This window comes from Entelurus aequoreus, linkage group LG25, assembly GCF_033978785.1.
Source record: "Entelurus aequoreus isolate RoL-2023_Sb linkage group LG25, RoL_Eaeq_v1.1, whole genome shotgun sequence".
NCBI classification, from domain to species: domain Eukaryota; kingdom Metazoa; phylum Chordata; class Actinopteri; order Syngnathiformes; family Syngnathidae; genus Entelurus; species Entelurus aequoreus.
This window is the reverse complement of record NC_084755.1, coordinates 27,379,241-27,398,109: the sequence shown is the minus strand read 5'-3', so window position 1 is coordinate 27,398,109 and position 18,869 is coordinate 27,379,241. Positions and strand designations below refer to the sequence as shown.

The following is an 18,869-nucleotide window of genomic DNA, read 5'->3' as shown; positions in this document are numbered from 1 at the left end:
GCATCTCTGGGGTTTGTGAAATATGGCAAAAAGTCCATGTTGGGTTTGCAGTTTTACCATCAACGCATCAGCCACCCTTGCGCGCTCTTCATCAGACAGATTATGGTATTTTTCCTCGTGCTTTGTCGTGTAGTGGCGATTCAAATTATATTCTTTAAACACAGCAACATGTGTACTACAAATTAAGCACACGGCTTTACCTTTAATTTCTGTAAAGAAATACTTGGCAGTCCATGTCTTGTTGAAAACACGCCATTCGTCATCAACTTTTCTTTATTTAGCGTGAGCTGACATCTCGGTGGTAACTGGGCATCACTTGTCGCTGTGCACTTTCACTCACAGGTTACACCCGGACATACGTCCATAAATAACAATTTTCAAAATAAAAGCAGCACAGTTGTATTGCACGCACGACATAGATGTTTTTTTAAATGTATTTTGTAATTTGTGATTGCCGCTGTTCACATTCACTCCCAATCACACACGAGCATAGTCCACACGGAAGTAATACAAATAGCGCTTTTCAAAACAAAAGCAGCACCTTTGTATTGCACACTCGACATAGATACTTTTTAAAATGTATTTTGTAATTTATGATTGGCCTCAAGCGGGCCGGACAGGGACGCACAAAGGGCCGGATGTGGCCCGCGGTCCGCCAAATGCCCAGGTCTGGTCTGGAGTGTCAAAAGAAAGGATCCAGTTGTCGTCTTAACAAGCTGTTTTATTCACGACTTTGTTGTAACAAAGACGCGCCGCAACCCGTACATAATCACGACATAAAAAGCACAGAACAGCTACATTTCAAAAAGAGAGGTAAAACAAAAGTAGTGAACAAAAGGAAATGATAAATAAACACTGTGATATCGGACAAGCAGTAATGCACAAATCCATGTTTGTTTACAGTGGAAGTCTACTGCTTCTTTAGCACCTGTAGTGAGCAGGTGTGATGCATTAAAATGCACGTCACAATCAGATAATTTTTTTTCCAGGGTCAGAGTACAGGAACATTCTAGTCCCAATGATGATCAGATTAAATAAATGCTGTCCATGTACATGTGGCTAGTGAGATTACGGATGCCACCAACTTGTTTTAATCACTTGGTTATGGGTTAGTACAGAAAGTTTTCTACTTAACGGTCACTAGCTTAGCATGTTTAGATTGCAAAGTGACTGATTTGGTGTACAAGATTGTCATTAGAAAGATGGAAATAACACATCTGGTTTGTACGACGTAACTGTTGTGTCCATATCAAATACGAGACAAGCAAAGGAGCTTTACAATTTGGAAGTTTTATTTTACTGTTGAAAAGGAAACTGTGATTTAGCTGTACATGCTTCAGAGCGTCAGTGTTTAGAAACATTCACCCGCCTTTCACATGATTTCTACAACCCATTAAATAGAATGGTACTTTATTATGGCTATAGTGACGGCTAACGGGGTGTCCAAAATCTAAAAAAAAAAAAAAAAAAAAAAAAAAATCTGTACCAAATTTAGGACTCCAGTCGGCAAATGGGGCTGTCGTAGACCATTTGTAGGTTGACCTTGTGTCCCACCAGCTCTCGGATGTTGTTGATGCCGTATTTAATCATGGTAGGTCTGCATGGAACAGGAGGAACCAAAATTAGGCACGATCACTGGTGCCATAAATGTAACATACAGACCTGCTGTCTTGACTTCACATGTACAGTTAAATAGGGCTAGAACCTGATGGAATACTTCAGGGTTTCCCCTGGATTGCCAAGATACTCGTGGTGGTGGGGGCGGGGTCGACATGAAATCATCATAGTTTGCTATGATGCATACATTTTTTTTTTTTAAAAAGGCAAAAAAAATCCCTGTTATCACTAAAAAGTATTAACATATTTTTCTTACGTACCGTAATATAATTGTGCTCTATTTTTTAATTGTTACTGCTTATGGTACAATGTACTTTGTTGAGAATATTTTTAAGGGTCCAGGGCAGAGGTACCCATTACGTCGATCGCGAGCTACCGGTCGATGGTGGAGGGTGTGTCAGTCGATCGCCAGCTAGGCATTAAAAAAATACACCTAAAAATTAGCGATCATTAATCTTCACCAAGACATCACTTTCGTCACTTGATTGACATTCACAGCACCCGAGGGTCTTGTGAGATGACGCATGCTGCTTATTAGGGGTGTAACGGCACATGTATTTGTATTGAACCGTTTCGGTACGGGGGTTCCGGTTCGGTTCAGAGGTGTACCGAACGAGTTTCCACACGGACATATTAAGTAGCGTAACGCATGTTGTGTAAACAATGCACACCGAGGCACAACACACGGCATGCTAGCAGCTAACGGGCTACGATAGACTGACCATCCTCTTTTCACCGGACATGTCTTCTTTTGCGGAGCTGTCAGGGCGGAGTTTCTTAAATGCCTCAAATGTCCGGCATTTTGAGTTAGGGTTGCGTGTATTTTCAATGTACGTTCAGGGTTAAGAAGGGGTTGAAAACAAAACAAATTGTGCGCACAGCAGCATTCGTGAGGGAGGGGAAGAGACAGAGAGAGCGAGATAGTTATGATAAACGCGCATGCGTCACCAGGCTCTGCTTTTTATCCATAGATTTATCAGATTTAATTTTTTATTATCTATAGCAGGGGTGTCAATAGTGTGCCCCGGAAGCCATTTGCAGCCCACAGCTAATGTTTTAAAGGCCCACGGCACATTCTAAAAATACTATTAAAATAAACAAAAACAACAAAAGTGAAATAAAAGCTTATAGGTTAAATGTAATTTAGAAAAAGTTACAATGTTGACTAATAAAACAAAGCGTTTTTTTTTTTCTTTCAAACGGTCATTGCTCAAAACATAATATTGAATCAAAATCAATGTTATTATGAATTATTGACCTATCCAAGGTTCCGATTACTTCACATCAAATATTCCACTAAGAAAAATATTTATGGTGGAAGATTTTGCAAATTTGGTGAATAAATAACCCAAAAATGTATATTTTGTTGTTTTCTTACTGTACCGAAAATTAACCTAACCGTGACCTCTAAACCGAGGTACGTACCGAACCAAAATTTTTGTGTACCGTCACACCCCTAGTATATATGTATATATATATAAATAAATAAATAAATAATTTAGTCAAAAAGTTTAACACCCTTAGCTTTTGTCATCACATTTCGTCATCACATCTGGTTTCGGCAGCACACTCTTTTTTTTTTCAGGGGTTGATTTTTCGGTGCATCACTAGTTAATAGTGCGGAAATAATAAATGATATATAGTGTATATCCATTCATACTGTGATGTGCATGTTAGTGTGTTACGATGCTCATTGTTCCCATGGTCTGTGAACACACCGTGTTGGCGGAGCGTAAGCAAGTGTTGTGTCTGGGAGTGAAGCACGGAGGCAGACGTGTGTGCATGGGAGAGAATATGTGTTGATATTGGGCCGGATGTTAGGATAACACTGGCAATAAAAGTTAAAGAGCGCGCCAAACTTTGCGCGTCTTCTTTTGGACACAACGACACATTATTTTAATTTGTTTTCATGGAGAAAGCCCTCATTTTTAAGATGTGGCGGCATATATTTTGCCGTGGTGATGCGCCACCATCGAATACATGAAGGGGAAACCCTGAACTGTATGTATATAATGCTTGTCCATACTGAAGGACCCCTATGCTAATTAGGGGACTAGAGAAACACCTCAGCTATGTCTGCCAGTTAAAAACCTGACGTAATTCAATGTAAAATTGGTAATCTTTAGCCATTTAAAAAAACTAATGGAGTATTCCAGCACACTGAGTTTGGTGTTTACCTTTCCAGAGACAGCCCCCATGCTATAACTGATACATCCTCAGGGAGGCCCATAGGCAGCAGCATCTCTGGTCTGAAGACGCCGGAGTTCCCCACTTCCACCCACTTTTTCAGTCCTGTGTGTACAGAGAAACATCATACACAGCTTTGAGAAAGCATCTATTAAAGAAGACATCCATCATAACTAATATCTTTTGTGTGCGCAAGTATGGGATGTAATTCTGACCAGCAACACCAGAGCAGGGGTTCATAAATTCTCCACTATAGAGGGGACCGGCGCCCACTCAAATATTAATTTTAATCGTAGTCAGTAATTATATCTAACCTACTTAGTTTAAAAATTAAAAACCTTGATTCTGTTGATCAAAGATTTAATATTTCTTTAACACATAAACCTTAGGCTTAGGTCAGGCAGATTAGAAAAATAAATACTAACCAAATATACTGCATAAAAAGGGACTCAAATAACTGACGGAAAATACATTTACATAGTATTATGTTGTGCTAAAAAATGAACAAGTTTCTTACTAAACTGTAAATAAAATTAAAGTGCAAATGAGAATACAGCTACACTGCTTTAGTCATATTTGTTTGCACTTAAGAAACTTCTCTATTGACTAGTTTGTTTGTGATGATCTTATGGTGAACAAACACTGCACTAGAGCAAAGAGCAGTACGCCGGTTGGAGTGTGTGTAATGTGTACTACTCAAAAGGAGGTAAGATAAACACCTTCATGGTAGCTGAACACCTCCATACTGGGCTCGGTGTAGGGGTTGTATGCCGGCTTAAAACGCAGTTTTGTGATTCCTAAAAAAAGACAAAAAAAAGACAACAACAGTTGGACAAATTGTGCAAATACAACAATAATATCATTAGCTGTATCTTGCTATCTCTTATGTTGTTGACAAAAACATTAATATTCAGCTATTTATTATGTGGTATAGTATGGAGGATAGCCAATAAATCAAACAATACATGAAAATGAACTAACTTTGCAAACATCAATAAATTTTCATGTCTGGGCGTGTTTGTTTTCTTCGTCTCTCGATAGAAGGGTGCAAGAGGGTTCCCTCTGTGCATCGCTCTCAGCACCTGAGCGTGTTTGTTCAATAGCAGAATTAAATGAACGGAGAGAATCATCTTGTCAGTCATCCGCAATCTTTGTCTCGGTGGGTCGAAGCGGGACCACACACACACAAAAAATAAATAAATAATAATTATGTATATATATATATATACATATATATATATATATACACATATATATATATATATATATATATATATATATATACATATATATATATACACACACATATATACATGTACATACACGTACATACATATATACATAAACATATACATACATACACACACACACACACATATACTAATATTTGTTTATTTAATATAATTAAAATGTATTACCTTTCAATTCCAATGGTAAAAAATACTAATGAGAAATACAAGTTTATTGCGTTTTAAAAAGTTACTTGAATTATTACCTATTATGACTAAATTTGCCCTAAATTTGGTCTAAAAAATCATGCTAAAAATAATATTGTATATCGGCAATACTTTGTGGGGCAATATATCATGCAAAATGTGTTATCAGCCCATGCATATGGTATATTGTACTGGAACTATTGTATGACTTGTACAATTGCATAAATATAGTCTGTTATATGTGTGACATTAATAGTACCCAATAATAATTGAGCATTTTATATCAACTTAAAAGCTATCTAGTCTAGTTCACTTAACCACAATGTGCAGCTACAAACTGGGCCAATGTTGTAACAACACTAACAGTAAAAGTGGTGAAAGTGTTGCCGCCACAAAACACACACAATACAAGTTATTACTGTAGTAATAATAAAAAGAAATATGACTTGGGGATTTTCCTGTACATTCTAACCTAGCTTGATGAAGAACTGATGCAGGATTCCCATGAGGTCCCCGAGGGTGAGCCCGTAGTCGGCCACCACGCCTTCTATCTGGTGGAACTCGGCCAGGTGGGTGGCATCTAACGTCTCATTCCTGAACACCCGGTCGATGGAGAAGTACTTGACGGGGGTGAACTTCTCCTGGTGGAAAATATACACAAATAGTCTTCAGTGAATGGGCCTTGGACACACAGAAGGCTTTCCAGGCACCAGAGTGCAGGGATTGCCCCATTTCAGCTGCCAAGAGTATTAGTGAGGTCAGATGTTTGGCATGGGACACTTTCAGGTGAAGTCTTAGTGTGCACTACTTAACACAAGCGCTCTTCTGCAGAAACCTGCATTTGAACTCTTGAGAGCGTTCAAGGACACGGCAATGCAAAACAACTTAAAAAAAACTCACAATCTCCTCAACAGTTGAGCAAGCATTTGCCTCAACAACTCACCTGCTGTGCAAGTTTGTACAGCATGCGTGTGCTGACTGCGTTTTATACTGTTGAGTTTGTTGCTTTAAAACCAGACTAGCAAAAACAAAGTATGGTCTTGAGTGTCAAAAGAAGGGATCAAGTTGTCGTCCTAACAAGCGGTATTATTCACGACTTTGTCGTAACAAAGACACGCCGCAACCCGTACATAATCACAACATAAATATCCCAGAACAGCTACATTTAAAAAAAGAGAGGTAAAACAAAAGTAGTGAACAAAATGAAATTATGATAAATAAATACAGCGATAACGTCGGACAAGCAGAATTGCACAAATCCATGTTTGTTTACAGTGGAAGTCTACTGAAAAACTTACAATTTCCTCAACAGTTGCCAAGCGTTTGCCTCAACAACTCACCTGTTGTGCAAGTTTGTACAGCATGCGTGCGCTGACTGCTGTAGTGTGCGTTCGAAGGATGTTCTTCTGTGCTTCCTCAATCTTCCAGTCGTATTTGTACCTGAGGAGCATTTGTAGGAGGCAAGAGTGGTTAGCACTGCTGCCCTACAGCAAGATGCTTGCGCGACAGAATCTCTGTTCTGGACATTTAAGAACGTTGTGCATGTCTTGCATTGTGTGTTTTCAGCAGATAGTCTTCCTCCTACAGTCATAACACACGAAGGGATGGGCACCAAAACCAGCTCAATAATGGCACTGGTACTAACAAACAATACCGTACTAACCAACCAAAAAAAGAAGCAACTGTTGGTGCCTTATTTCGGTGCTATTTGAATGCAGACTCAGTTCACAATAATATTGTACAAAAATTAAGTTAGCATCCCACAAAAGCACACAAAGTCTGACGCATTTTTAAACGTTATTGCCGACCTTAACACGCCAACAGCAGCCACATCAACAACAACACTTCATTATGCACCAATGACCATTACAGTGAGGTTGCATTCACGAACCCCCGGAAATATGAGTATCGACAAGCAAGTTGTTTTTGCACCCTCTCTGTTAGCTAGATAGATAGCTACTTTATTAATCCCCGGGGGGAAATTCAGGCTTTTAGCACAATTCCTACAAACATTGTTCACGAAGACAGAACAGGAACACTGACAGGGTTGCTAATTATGGTGCACCTTAAATGTGGGAAAAAAGTGAACGCTGGGGAAGAGATGAGTAAAAAAAGAAAAGTCAATCTCAGATTGGGCTCTTGGGGAGAGGGGGGAGTCCATACTGAGGCCACGAAAAAAACTTGACGGCCATAAACACACAAACATGTTACACAGAATCCACGAAACTTGCAACAGAGGGGAGGTGGCTACAGTGGCAGGCTGCTGCAATCTAAAGTGCTGCTCAACCGTCCATCGCCCCTAAGGCGTTCTGTATATCTAGAGAAAATATGACAATTTGTAGTTGATTGTCTTATTTTTGATTACTTGGTTATTTAATTTGTATAATTCAATCAACCAAACTTTATTTATATAGCACACACACAGCACTACCGACTATAACAACACATGGCATGGCACTTGGAGAAAAACGCCACTTTTGATCTGTAAAACTAATGCCTAGAAAATAATATACACTATATGAAAATATGTACAAATTTGATATAATAAATTTAAAAAAACAAAAAAGTGAGAATAATAGTAGCAATTAAAATTACTTACTGTAAATAAATTACTAATCCGCTCAATTCAAACGTTACAAATGCCATAAAACTACAAAAAAAGGGCATCGTTTTTGGTGGGGAGTTTTGTTTGTATGTTTAAAATGTTTTTAACTGCTTTGGTACTACAAAATGTAAATGTTCCCCATACATAAAGAAACAAATGTTAAGTTATTTGGGAACTCAAATTAACCCAAAAGACATGAATGTGAGTGTTATTGCTTGTGAATTATTAGTTTTCATGCTGCCATTGTGGGGTGTTTTGTGTGACATTTTAAGTAAAAGATGAATTTAGTCCATTTTGGAATAAGGCTGTACCATAACAAAATGTGGAAAAAAATTATGTATATATACAAGTCCAAGGTTTACCCCATCTTTGGCCCTAAAAAAATCTGGGAAAGGCTCCTGCTCACCCAACATCTGAATATTATGTTACATAAAAACACTGCTCCCTAAAAATGTTTTTGATTTATTGTGTGAACGTGTGATTGTCTCACCCTTGTGAGCCAAAGCCCCCCTCTGTGTGGACCCTTTTCACTCTCTCCAAGTAGTCCTGCGGTAACTCACGGGCAAGCGCAGGGTCTGAAATTTGATGGAGTAAAATTACTTTTGATAGATAAAACTAAACTACCATATTTTCTGGACTGTAAAGAGCACCGGGATTTAAGCCACCCCCACTAAATTTGGGATTGTTTTCCCCCCATATATTAGCTGCACCTGACTATAAGCCACAGATATATAGGTTGCAAAATGAGTTAATTACGCAGTAAAATTCTGTAAATGTTTATGTACATACTTAATTGTGTCCAAACACAGTCTTTAACACAGCAGTAAAACGGCTGATCAAACAAAACGGAAGTCATGGTCATGGACCGACTAGCTGCGGAAGCTAGCTCTCCAATCAGCTAAACAGACTCAATAACTTCACAGTGATGTTTTGGTGAATTTTCTGAGGATTTTGTAAACTGAAACAAGTAAATACAGAAGTTAATAACACTAACACAAACACTCGTGAACGTGTTAGCACATTAGCTAATGCTAAGTACGCTAGAGTCATTACATTGCGATAGCACGAACAAATATGCACGAAAACACTGCTACAGACATCACAAATGGGACAGTTGAGTAAGTAATATTTTAAAACTTACAAACGTTGCTTTAAATGATAAATGAAGAATCCATATAAGTAGAACTGCTATGGACGGCTAGAAGACTGACAATACTTTGGCTGGAAAAAAAAGGCACTGTCTGTAAATGGAACGACATTGCAGCAGTTGCAGTGAGCAAACTTGTCTAAAAGATGGCGCCATAGCACAACCAATAAAACACCCGCTCAGTGTTTTTGCTTGTTGCTGGGGTTTTTTTTTTTAAACAAAATTATTTTTCTTATAGCCGCCAGCGAAGAAAAATCCATAAATTAGCCGCTTTGTCCTATCAACTGCAGGGTTCAAAGTGTAGGAAAAAAGTAGCGGCTTATAGTCCACACTCACCTGACAGGAAGAAGGTGTCATGCTGGTCTCTGGCCGGGTGCTGCTGCGGTTGAAACAGGGAGTCAAAGTTCCAGAAAGAACTCTCGATAAAGTTGTTGGTTGGCATCTCTGTGAAACTAAACACAAACACACGCAAGATCGCATTATGTTAGCGCTTAATTTGGTTTCTTGGATCACTTAGACCAGGGGTGCCCATTACGTCTATCGCAAGCTACCGGTTGATGGTGGAGGGTGTGTCAGTCGATCGCCAGCCAGGCATTAAAAAAATAGACCTAAAAATTAGCGATCATCTATATTCACTAAGATGTCACTTTCGTCACTTGATTGACATTCACAGCACCCGAGGGTCTTGTGAGATGATGCTGGCTGCTGCCAGATCATTAAGAAAAAATGACCGACAGGACGGCGAGAACACTTTATTTCAGACTCTCGCGCCGTACCTGCCGTCAAAACTCTAAAGACCGACTGCACAGTTCCTGTCTTCACAATAAAAGCCCTGCTTCATCCTGCCTGCGCTAACAAAAGAAGAGTCTCAGAAAGCTAGCGCACACAAGCTAGCAAATTATGAAGTTTGCCGCCAAAGTATTTCTTGTAAAGTGTATAAAAAGGAGTATGGAAGCTGGACAAATAAGATGGCAAAAACCAACCACTTTCATGTGGTATTGGACAGAAAAGGAGGACTTTTTTTCTCCTCCATTTGAAAATGTGGACGTTATCATCACTACTGTCTGATTCCAATCAATGCAAGTCATCAGAATCAGGTAATACACCAACTTATATTCTTGTCTTCATGAAAGAAAGGAATCTATATGTGTTAAACATGCTTGTATTATCATTAAACACATTTAAAAAAAAAGTCTCTTTCATAAATAAATAAATATAAATTATATATATGAATGAGGGAGATCCCCTCCACTTGGTCAATTGAAAAGTAGCTCGCCTGCAGAAAAAGTGTGGGCACCCCTGACTTAAAACAAAGCAACTCACCCCATCTCCAGGAAGATCTGTCTGAACTGCGTTCGCACTTTCATCAGCGGATGCAGGTGGCCACAGTCTGGTGCCACACCCATCGCCTCGAAGTTGTACGGTTTAAATTGTTTCTCTTTCCAACTGCCGCTGCAATGGAAAACAAACGGAAGGAAACATCATCAGCTGATTCAATAAACAAAATCAGGTCTTCTTTATAGTAAATCCAATTCAAAATTATATGCTTTATCCCAAAATGTCTTGTTTCAGCATTCATGGCTTTGTGCCGCCCTGCCTTTAGGACACGGTCCTCATCTTTGGGAGTGTCCCCTTTAATGAGCGAAGGGTTTCTCTGCGTCCTCTGTCTGAAACCCTGCACACTGTCACGCACGGACAGGTGAGAGCAGACCGGACGGATTTTGAAGGTTTGCTCCAACAGTCTTGTAGTCAAACAGCATTCTAACAAGCAGGAGTTGATCTCACCTGGCAATCATGTCGGGGGTGAGCTCCGTCTCTTGTTTGGTGACCGTGGTGCTGAAGGAGTTTCCTTTTGTGATCCAGTAAGACTTTACTGTCCTGAATACAAGGATAAAAACTGAAAGTTGATCATGGATGCACTCACTAATATTGTGTGCGAGTCTCTCATTCTGTTTCCTAATATCTTTTGTAAAAAATAAGACTTTGTTTACGAGGGCTGCATGACACACACCAGCACGGTATGACAACACCCTGCTGTCCTGCTTTAGCCAACGCATGGATAATATTATGTTTGTGCTATTAATACAACATGTAATAGTTTTTACAACAAATACTAGCAGCTCTTGTGCCAACAGGGCGGTTATACAATGACATACTTATGTAGCGTTTAACATGCTCTGTTACTTGCACATTTAACTGATGAAATATATTTTCATAAGAAATAATGTTTTACTATGCATTCTAGCTTGCACTTTTTTGTGGTAAAAATTTGAACTAAATGGTTACATACATATGTACATATCTACGTATACATACATCTATATTTATATAAACACACACGCACACATGCACGCACGCACGATACAGACCGAGCCGTACTGTACTAGCTTCCATGGAAAAAGAGAGAGGACGTTCTGAGGGTATTTTCAAACGGACCTCTACTGCCATCTACTTGTACAAACAGGCAACACTTACACCTCAGCAAGGAGTTTGCGCTTCTTAAGGTCGTTCTTTTCTTTCTCTTCCAGGTTTGTGGCGTCGCCTTTTTGAAGAAGCAGCAGCTTCCCTCTCACCTGGTCCTCTATGTTCTCCACCTGTGAAATCAAAGAGAAGCCACACGGTTAAAAAAGCAGCTTCTCAGACTCAGGGGAGTGAATTGGGACACATACAGTTCTGAATATTCTGGGGCCGTTTTCATGTCCTTTGTCCAACCGGATCCACTTGTTGGACATGGCTTTACTGAAGCCGATCTTCCCAAAGGACAGAGTCTACACAAGGAGACACACGCTGTACGATGACCAACAATGGAAGCAGATGACTGTGAAGATGGGACTAACCGTCTGTCACCCTCACCATTAGGTCACTTTGGGCCAGACCCTCCGGCGGGATGGAGTTGAAGACCCGGGCTTCTTGACTGCCTTGCTCAGCAATCTCTTTGCCCTCGACTGTCAGCTCCCAGTGTTTGGAGGATCGTAAGTCGGCTGAGATGATCTATAGGCCAGAAAACACAAATGACTTATCTCTGAATTTTAGGGGCAGCTCAAGAGAAAATTGTTGAGATTATTTGGCCATTTCCAGTCCAGTGGGAGACAAAGCAACGCAAGTTTATTAAAAGGCGAAAAATTCAAAAATAAGTCCTAAAAACAATCACAATCAAAATAAAAGCAAATAGTTTTCATTTGCATAATTAGATGAAAGTGTTTTCAGCCTGGATTTGAACATTGCCAACATTGAGGCCTGTCTCACATCTACCGGATTCCAGATTTTAGGAGCATAACACTGAAACGCAGCCTCACCATTTCTGGTCCTGTGTCTGGGTACCAGCAGGTGACCACTCCCTGAGGTCTCAGACCTCCAGATGGTTCATATGGCTCTACCACTTTATGTACATATTTATATACAGATTTGAACAATAAGTTATTCACTGAAATATATTTATTAATTGTGGTTCTTACAAAAAATATATCTTATAAAATATAAAAGCTAAAATGTCTCTTAAAGCTCTGCCCCTTTAATTAGTGCATACTAAATAATTTAACTTTAGCCTACTACTACAAGCATATTATTTACCAGCAACATAAAGTGAAACAGAGGCAGAGGTGTCCTGCCACAGTCAGAAACAAATAAACAGAAAACGGTAGAGGTCAAATACAAATAAGGCAACAAGAGAAGTATCCTACACTTCTCTTTTGTAAAGTAAATCTAAACAGCCTATATGGGAATCTACATCAACTATATGATTTGCCTGAGAAACTGGACAGGACAAAAAATAAAAATAAAATACAATTTTTTTTTTAAATTTTTATTTGTGGCGGACGTAATTCTTTCGTGGCGGGCCGCCACAAATAAATGAATGTGTGGGAAACACTGACGTATATATATATATATATATATATATATATATATATATATATATATATATATATATATATATTGGAAACGTCCGGCAAGTTGGATTGAGAATATTATCGGGCCGTAATTTGCACAAGACCATAAAAAGACTTGTACAAAAGTTTGAAAGTCTATTCTCTGAGCGACAGGAAACTAGTTCAGTGACTTAAACACTGGAATAATATGGTCATATTTCCTGGTTGTAGTCAGAACTCAAGCAGCAGCATTCTGGATGTACTGCAGCTGCTTTACAATTCTTTGAGAGAGCCCAATGACAAGGCAATTGCAGTAGTTCAACCTCCTGTAAACTAAGGCATGGATTGGTCTTTCTAAGTCTGCTTTTGACATTATTCCTCTGATTTTGCCAATGTTTTCAGGTGGTAAAAAAGCTGCCGAGGTTATTGATATATTGCAGCTGTGAACGTTCAAGTCTGGGTCCATTACCCCTTAATTTCTAACCTTATCATTAGGTTTCAAGGAGAGGGTCTCACTAATAGCTTCTGTGAGCCAAATACAATTATTTTGTCGGGAGTTCAGCTGAAAAAATAGCTTTGCATCCAAACACTGATCTGTTCCATGCAGCGACAAAGTGAATCAACAGGCAGACGTTCACGTGCCGTCAGTGACAAGTAGTTCTGAATGTCATGACTTGTTACGGTAGGACACATAAGAATAGAATAGAATAGAAAGTACTTTATTGATTCCTGGGGGAAATTCAGCACCACAGTTGAATTTCCCCCAGGGATCAATAAAGTACTTTCTAAGCTTCAGTATTATCTGGCCTATTGACAGCAGGTACAAGTTGAACAGTAGGGGTCCCAGAATCAAGCCCTGAGGAACCTCACGGGTCATTAGGTTTCACATTGACAGACAAATTAAAAGGTGTAGAGTGCCAAACTAAACATACTGTTTTTAGGAAAATATTAGAAGTTAAAGGACAATTTCATGATTTCTATTTTAAAAAATGTAAGTGGATAAAAAAATTGTTTCTAAAATAATACAATAATGGATTAAATTTACACTATACTGCCAAAAGTATTTGGCCACCTGTCTTGACTCACACATGAACTTGAAGTGCCATCCCATTCCTAACCCTTTGGGTTCAATATGATGCCTTTTGCAGCTATTACAGCTTCAACTCTTCTGGGAAGGCTGTCCACAAGGTTGCGGAGTGTGTATATAGGAATTTTTGACCACTCTTCCAAAAGCACATTGGTGAGGTCGCACACTGATGTTTGTCGAGAAGGCCTGACTCTCAGTCTACGTTCTAATTCACCCCAAATGTGTTCTATCGGGTTCAGGTCAGGACTCTGCGCAGGCCAGTCAAGTTCATCCACACCAGACTCTGTCATCCACGTCTTTATGGACCTTGCTTTGTACACTGGTGCACAGTCATGTTGGAAGAGGAAGGGGCCTGCTCCAAATTGTTCCCACAAGGTTGGGAGCGTGGAATTTTCAAAAATATTTTGGTATCATGGAGCATTCAAAGTTCCTTTCACTGGAACTAAGGCCTGGCTCTCAGTCTCCGTTCCAATTCATCCCAAAGGTGTTCTATTGGGTTCAGGTCAGGACTCTGAGCAGGCCAGTCAAGTTCATCCTCACCAGACTCATCCGTGTATGTATGGACCTTGCTTTGTGCACAGTCATGTTGGAAGAGGAAGGGCCCCGCTCCAAACTGTTCCCACAAGGTTGGGAGCATGGAATTGTCCAAAATGTTTTGGTATCCTGGAGCATTCAAAATTCCTTTCACTGGAACTAAGGGGCCAAGCCAAACTCCTGAAAAACAACCCCACACCATAATTCTTCCTCCACCAAATTTCACACTCGGCACAATGCAGTCTGAAATGTACCGTTCTCCTGGCAACCTCCAAACACATACTCGTCCATCAGATTGCCAGATGGAAAAGCATGATTCGTCCCTCCAGAGAACGCGTCTCCACTGCTCGAGACTCCAGTGGCGACGTGCTTTATACCACTGCATCCCACGCTTTGCATTGGACTTGGTGATGTATGGCTTAGATGCAGCTGCTCGGCCATGGAAACTCATTCCATGAAGCTCTCTGCGTACTATACATGGGCTAATTGGAAGGTAATAAATAAATGATAAATGGGTTATACTTGTATAGCGCTTTTCTACCTTCAAGGTACTCAAAGCGCTTTGACAGTATTTCCACATTCACACACACATTCACACACTGATGGCGGGAGCTGCCATGTAAGGCGCTAACCAGCAGCCATCAGGAGCAAGGGTGAAGTGTCTTGCCCAAGGACACAATGGACGTGACTAGGATGATAGAAGGTGGGGATTGAACCCCAGTAACCAGCAACCCTCCGATTGCTGGCACGGCCACTCTACCAACTTCGCCACGCCGCCTTCGCCACGCGCACATGAAGTTTGGAGCTCTGTAGCAACTGACTGAGCAGAAAGTCTTTGCACTATGCGCTTCAGGATCTGCTGACCCCTCTCTGTCAGTTTGCGTGGCCTACCACTTGGCGGCTGAGTTGCTGTTGTTCCCAAACGCTTAAAGTTAAAGGCCTACTGAAACCCACTACTACCGACCACGCAGTCTGATAGTTTATATATCAATGATGAAATCTTAACATTATAACACATGCCAATACGGCCGGGTTAACTTATAAAGTGACATTTTAAATTTGCCGCTAAACTTCCGGTTCGAAACGCCTCTGAGGATGACGTATGCGCGTGACGTAGCCCGGCGAACACGGGTATGCCTTCCACATTGAAGCCAATACGAAAAAACTCTGTTTTCATTTCATAATTCCACAGTATTCTGGACATCTGTGTTCGTGAATCTGTTGCAATCATGTTCATTGCATTATGGAGAAGGAAGCTGAGCAAGCAAAGAAGAAAGTTGTCGGTGCGAAATGGACGTATTTTTCGAACGTAGTCAGCAACAACAGTACACAGCCGGCGCTTCTTTGTTTACATTCCCGAAAGATGCAGTCAAGATGGAAGAACTCGGATAACAGAGACTAACCAGGAGGACTTTTGACTTCGATACCCAGACGCCTGTAGAGAAATGGGACAACACAGACTCTTACCAGGATTACTTTGACGCAGACGTGCTACTGTGAGTATGCAGCTTTGGCTTCTAAACATTTGATCGCTTGACCGTATGTGCGCAACTTTTTTTTGCGTATGTACGTAACTTTTTTAAAATATATAAGCTTTATGAACCTTGGGTTAGGTGAACGGTATTTTGGGCTGAGTGATTGTGTGTGTTGATCAGGTGTTTGAATTGTATTGGCGTGTTCTATGGAGCTAGGAGCTAGCATAGAAGCTAGGAGCTAGCATAACAAACACGCAGGTGTTTTTATGCAGGATTAATTTGTGGCATATTAAATATAAGCCTGGTTGTGTTGTGGCTAATAGAGTATATATATGTCTTGTGTTTATTTACTGTTGTAGTCATTCCCAGCTGAATATCAGGTATCGTGAGTATGCAGCCTTGGCTGCTAAACATTTGATAGCTTGACCGTATGTGCGCGTCACGTACGTAACTTTTTAAAAATATATAAGCTTTATGAACCTTGGGTTAGGTGAACGGTCTTTTGGGCTGAGTGATTGTGTGTGTTGATCAGGTGTTTGAATTGTATTGGCGTGTTCTATGGAGCTAGGAGCTAGCAGAGGAGCTAGGAGCTAGCGTAACAAACACGCAGGTGTTTTTATGCAGGATTAATTTGTGGCATATTAAATATAAGCCTGGTTGTGTTGTGGCTAATAGAGTATATATATGTCTTGTGTTTATTTACTGTTGTAGTCATTCCCAGCTGAATATCAGGTCACCCCCGGCTCTCACAGCATCTTCCCTATCTGAATAGCTTCAACTCCCCACTAGTCCTTCACTTGCACTTTACTCATCCACAAATCTTTCATCCTCGCTCAAATTAATGGGGAAATTGTCGCTTTCTCGGTCCGAATCTCTCTCACTTCATGCGGCCATCATTGTAAACAATAGGGAACTTTGCGTATATGTTCAACTGACTACGTCACGCTACTTCCGGTAGGAGCAAGCCTTTTTTTTTATCAGATACCAAAAGTTGCAATCTTTATCGTCGTTCTATACTAAATCCTTTCAGCAAAAATATGGCAATATCGCGAAATGATCAAGTATGACACATAGAATAGATCTGCTATCACCGTTTAAATAAAAAAAATTCATTTCAGTAGGCCTTTAAAGTACCAATGATTGTCACACACACACTAGGTGTGGTGAAATTTGTCCTCTGCATTTGACCCATCCCCTTGTTTACCCCCTGGGAGGTGAAGGGAATCATTTTGGTGATTTAACCCCCAATTCCAACCCTTGATGCTGAGTGCCAAGCAGGGAGGTAATGGGTCCCATTTTTTTTTATAGTATTTGGTATGACTCGGCTTCCATTTTCTTATAATAAAGCCGACAGTTGACTTTGGAATATTTAGGAGCGAGGAAATTTCACGACTGGATTTGTTGCACAGGTGGCAACCTATGACAGTTCCACGCTGGAAATCACGGAGAGCGGCCCATTCTTTCACAAAAGTTTGTAGAAACAGTCTCCATGCCTAAGTGCTTGATTGTATACACCTGTGGCCGGGCCAAGTGATTAGGACACCTGATTCTCATCATTTGGATGGGTGGCCAAATACCTTTGGCAATATAGTGTATATAGCGTTGTAGCGAATCAAAGCGCGTCACACAGAAAAACATTGCTATGATGGGGAACGGTGTTATAATATAAACTCACTACCAAATGCCCAATCCTCACTGTAGCTAAATACACATTTACTGCCACACATCCAGTCTATCGTGCTTATTGCATCAGTTGTTGCCTGTGGGTTAGCCTGACTTCCGGTGCCACTAACACCGGGGAAACTCACTTCGCCGAGAGCTTGTAAACTCTTCACAGCTCCCACGACGACCTGGTGGTCCACTCCGAGGCTGGACGCTACATTTAGACTATCCACGCCGTCGTCCACCTTCTCAATGCGCTGAAGTAGAGACTCCACCACGCGAGCGTCCGCCATACTGGTGGCCACCTGAGCTTTGAAGAAACGGAAGTGACGTTGCAGCGTCTTTTTTTATCGTTGGCAGTGGGTAACTTCCGGAGCGGGTCGAGATGTGTACACATTATTTTTTCCCCCGGTATCTTTCCTAATCAAAATACTCGTACTCCGACATTCCTACTTTATTTACAATTCCGAACCTTTAATATATGTTAAAACAAAGAGGGCAGCTTCCTGTGCACGAGATAAACATCACCGTAACATCCTATAGTGGGTAGTCAGGCCTTCAAAAATAAAAGCACGACACTAGGAAGTAGTTTTCCCTCTTCCTGCTCGAGTAGTTATTCTTGAGTACATAAATTATTCAATATTTGCTGCTTGTCCCTTTCGAGGTCGCCAGGAGTCTTGTTTTTCCTGAAAGTTATTTTTTAAATGTATACCAAAACATGCATACCATATTTTTCGGACTATAAATTGCAGTTCTTTTCAGTTTTGTCGGGGGTGCGACTTATACTCAGGAGCGACTTATGTGTGAAATTAACACATTACCGTAAAATATGAAATATTATTTAGCTCATTCACATAAGAGACTAGACCAGGGGTCGGGAACCTTTTTGGCTGAGAGCCCATCCATCCATCCATTCTCTACCGCTTATTCCCTTCGGGGTCGCGTGGGGCGCTGGAGCCCATCTCAGCTACAATCGGGCGGAAGGCGGGGTACATCCCGGACAAGTCGCCACCTCATCACAGGGCTGAGAGAGCCATCAAAGCCAAATATTTCAAAATGTATTTCCGTGAGAGCCATATAATATCTTTTAACACTGAATACAACTAAATGTGTGCATTTTTAAGTAAGACCAACATTTTTAGAGTATAATAAGTCTCTTATTCTTTTTAATAAAATTGTTATTCTAAAGCTAACCAATAATAAATACTTCTTACCATCAATTCGACTTCCTTAACAGGTGCGATAGAAAACGG

General features: G+C 40.4%; 2 protein-coding genes across 2 annotated transcripts in view; both read right to left on the bottom strand.

The window, feature by feature from the left end:
• LOC133642931 (uncharacterized) overlaps positions 1-18,869 on the bottom strand; it is a 111,770-nt gene that overhangs the window by 62,049 nt on the left and 30,852 nt on the right. The gene's annotated exons all lie outside the window — the stretch shown is intronic.
• farsa (phenylalanyl-tRNA synthetase subunit alpha) lies at positions 1,429-17,951 on the bottom strand. Its single transcript, XM_062036456.1, has 13 exons — positions 17,763-17,951; positions 11,846-11,983; positions 11,662-11,760; positions 11,468-11,586; positions 10,778-10,870; positions 10,316-10,444; positions 9,329-9,444; positions 8,336-8,420; positions 6,581-6,680; positions 5,713-5,881; positions 4,524-4,601; positions 3,795-3,909; positions 1,429-1,597 (listed from the first exon to the last, which is right to left on the bottom strand). Exons 1-13 carry the CDS (start codon positions 17,907-17,909, stop codon positions 1,492-1,494), a joined length of 1,494 nt encoding a protein of 497 aa, XP_061892440.1. The 5' UTR covers positions 17,910-17,951; the 3' UTR covers positions 1,429-1,491.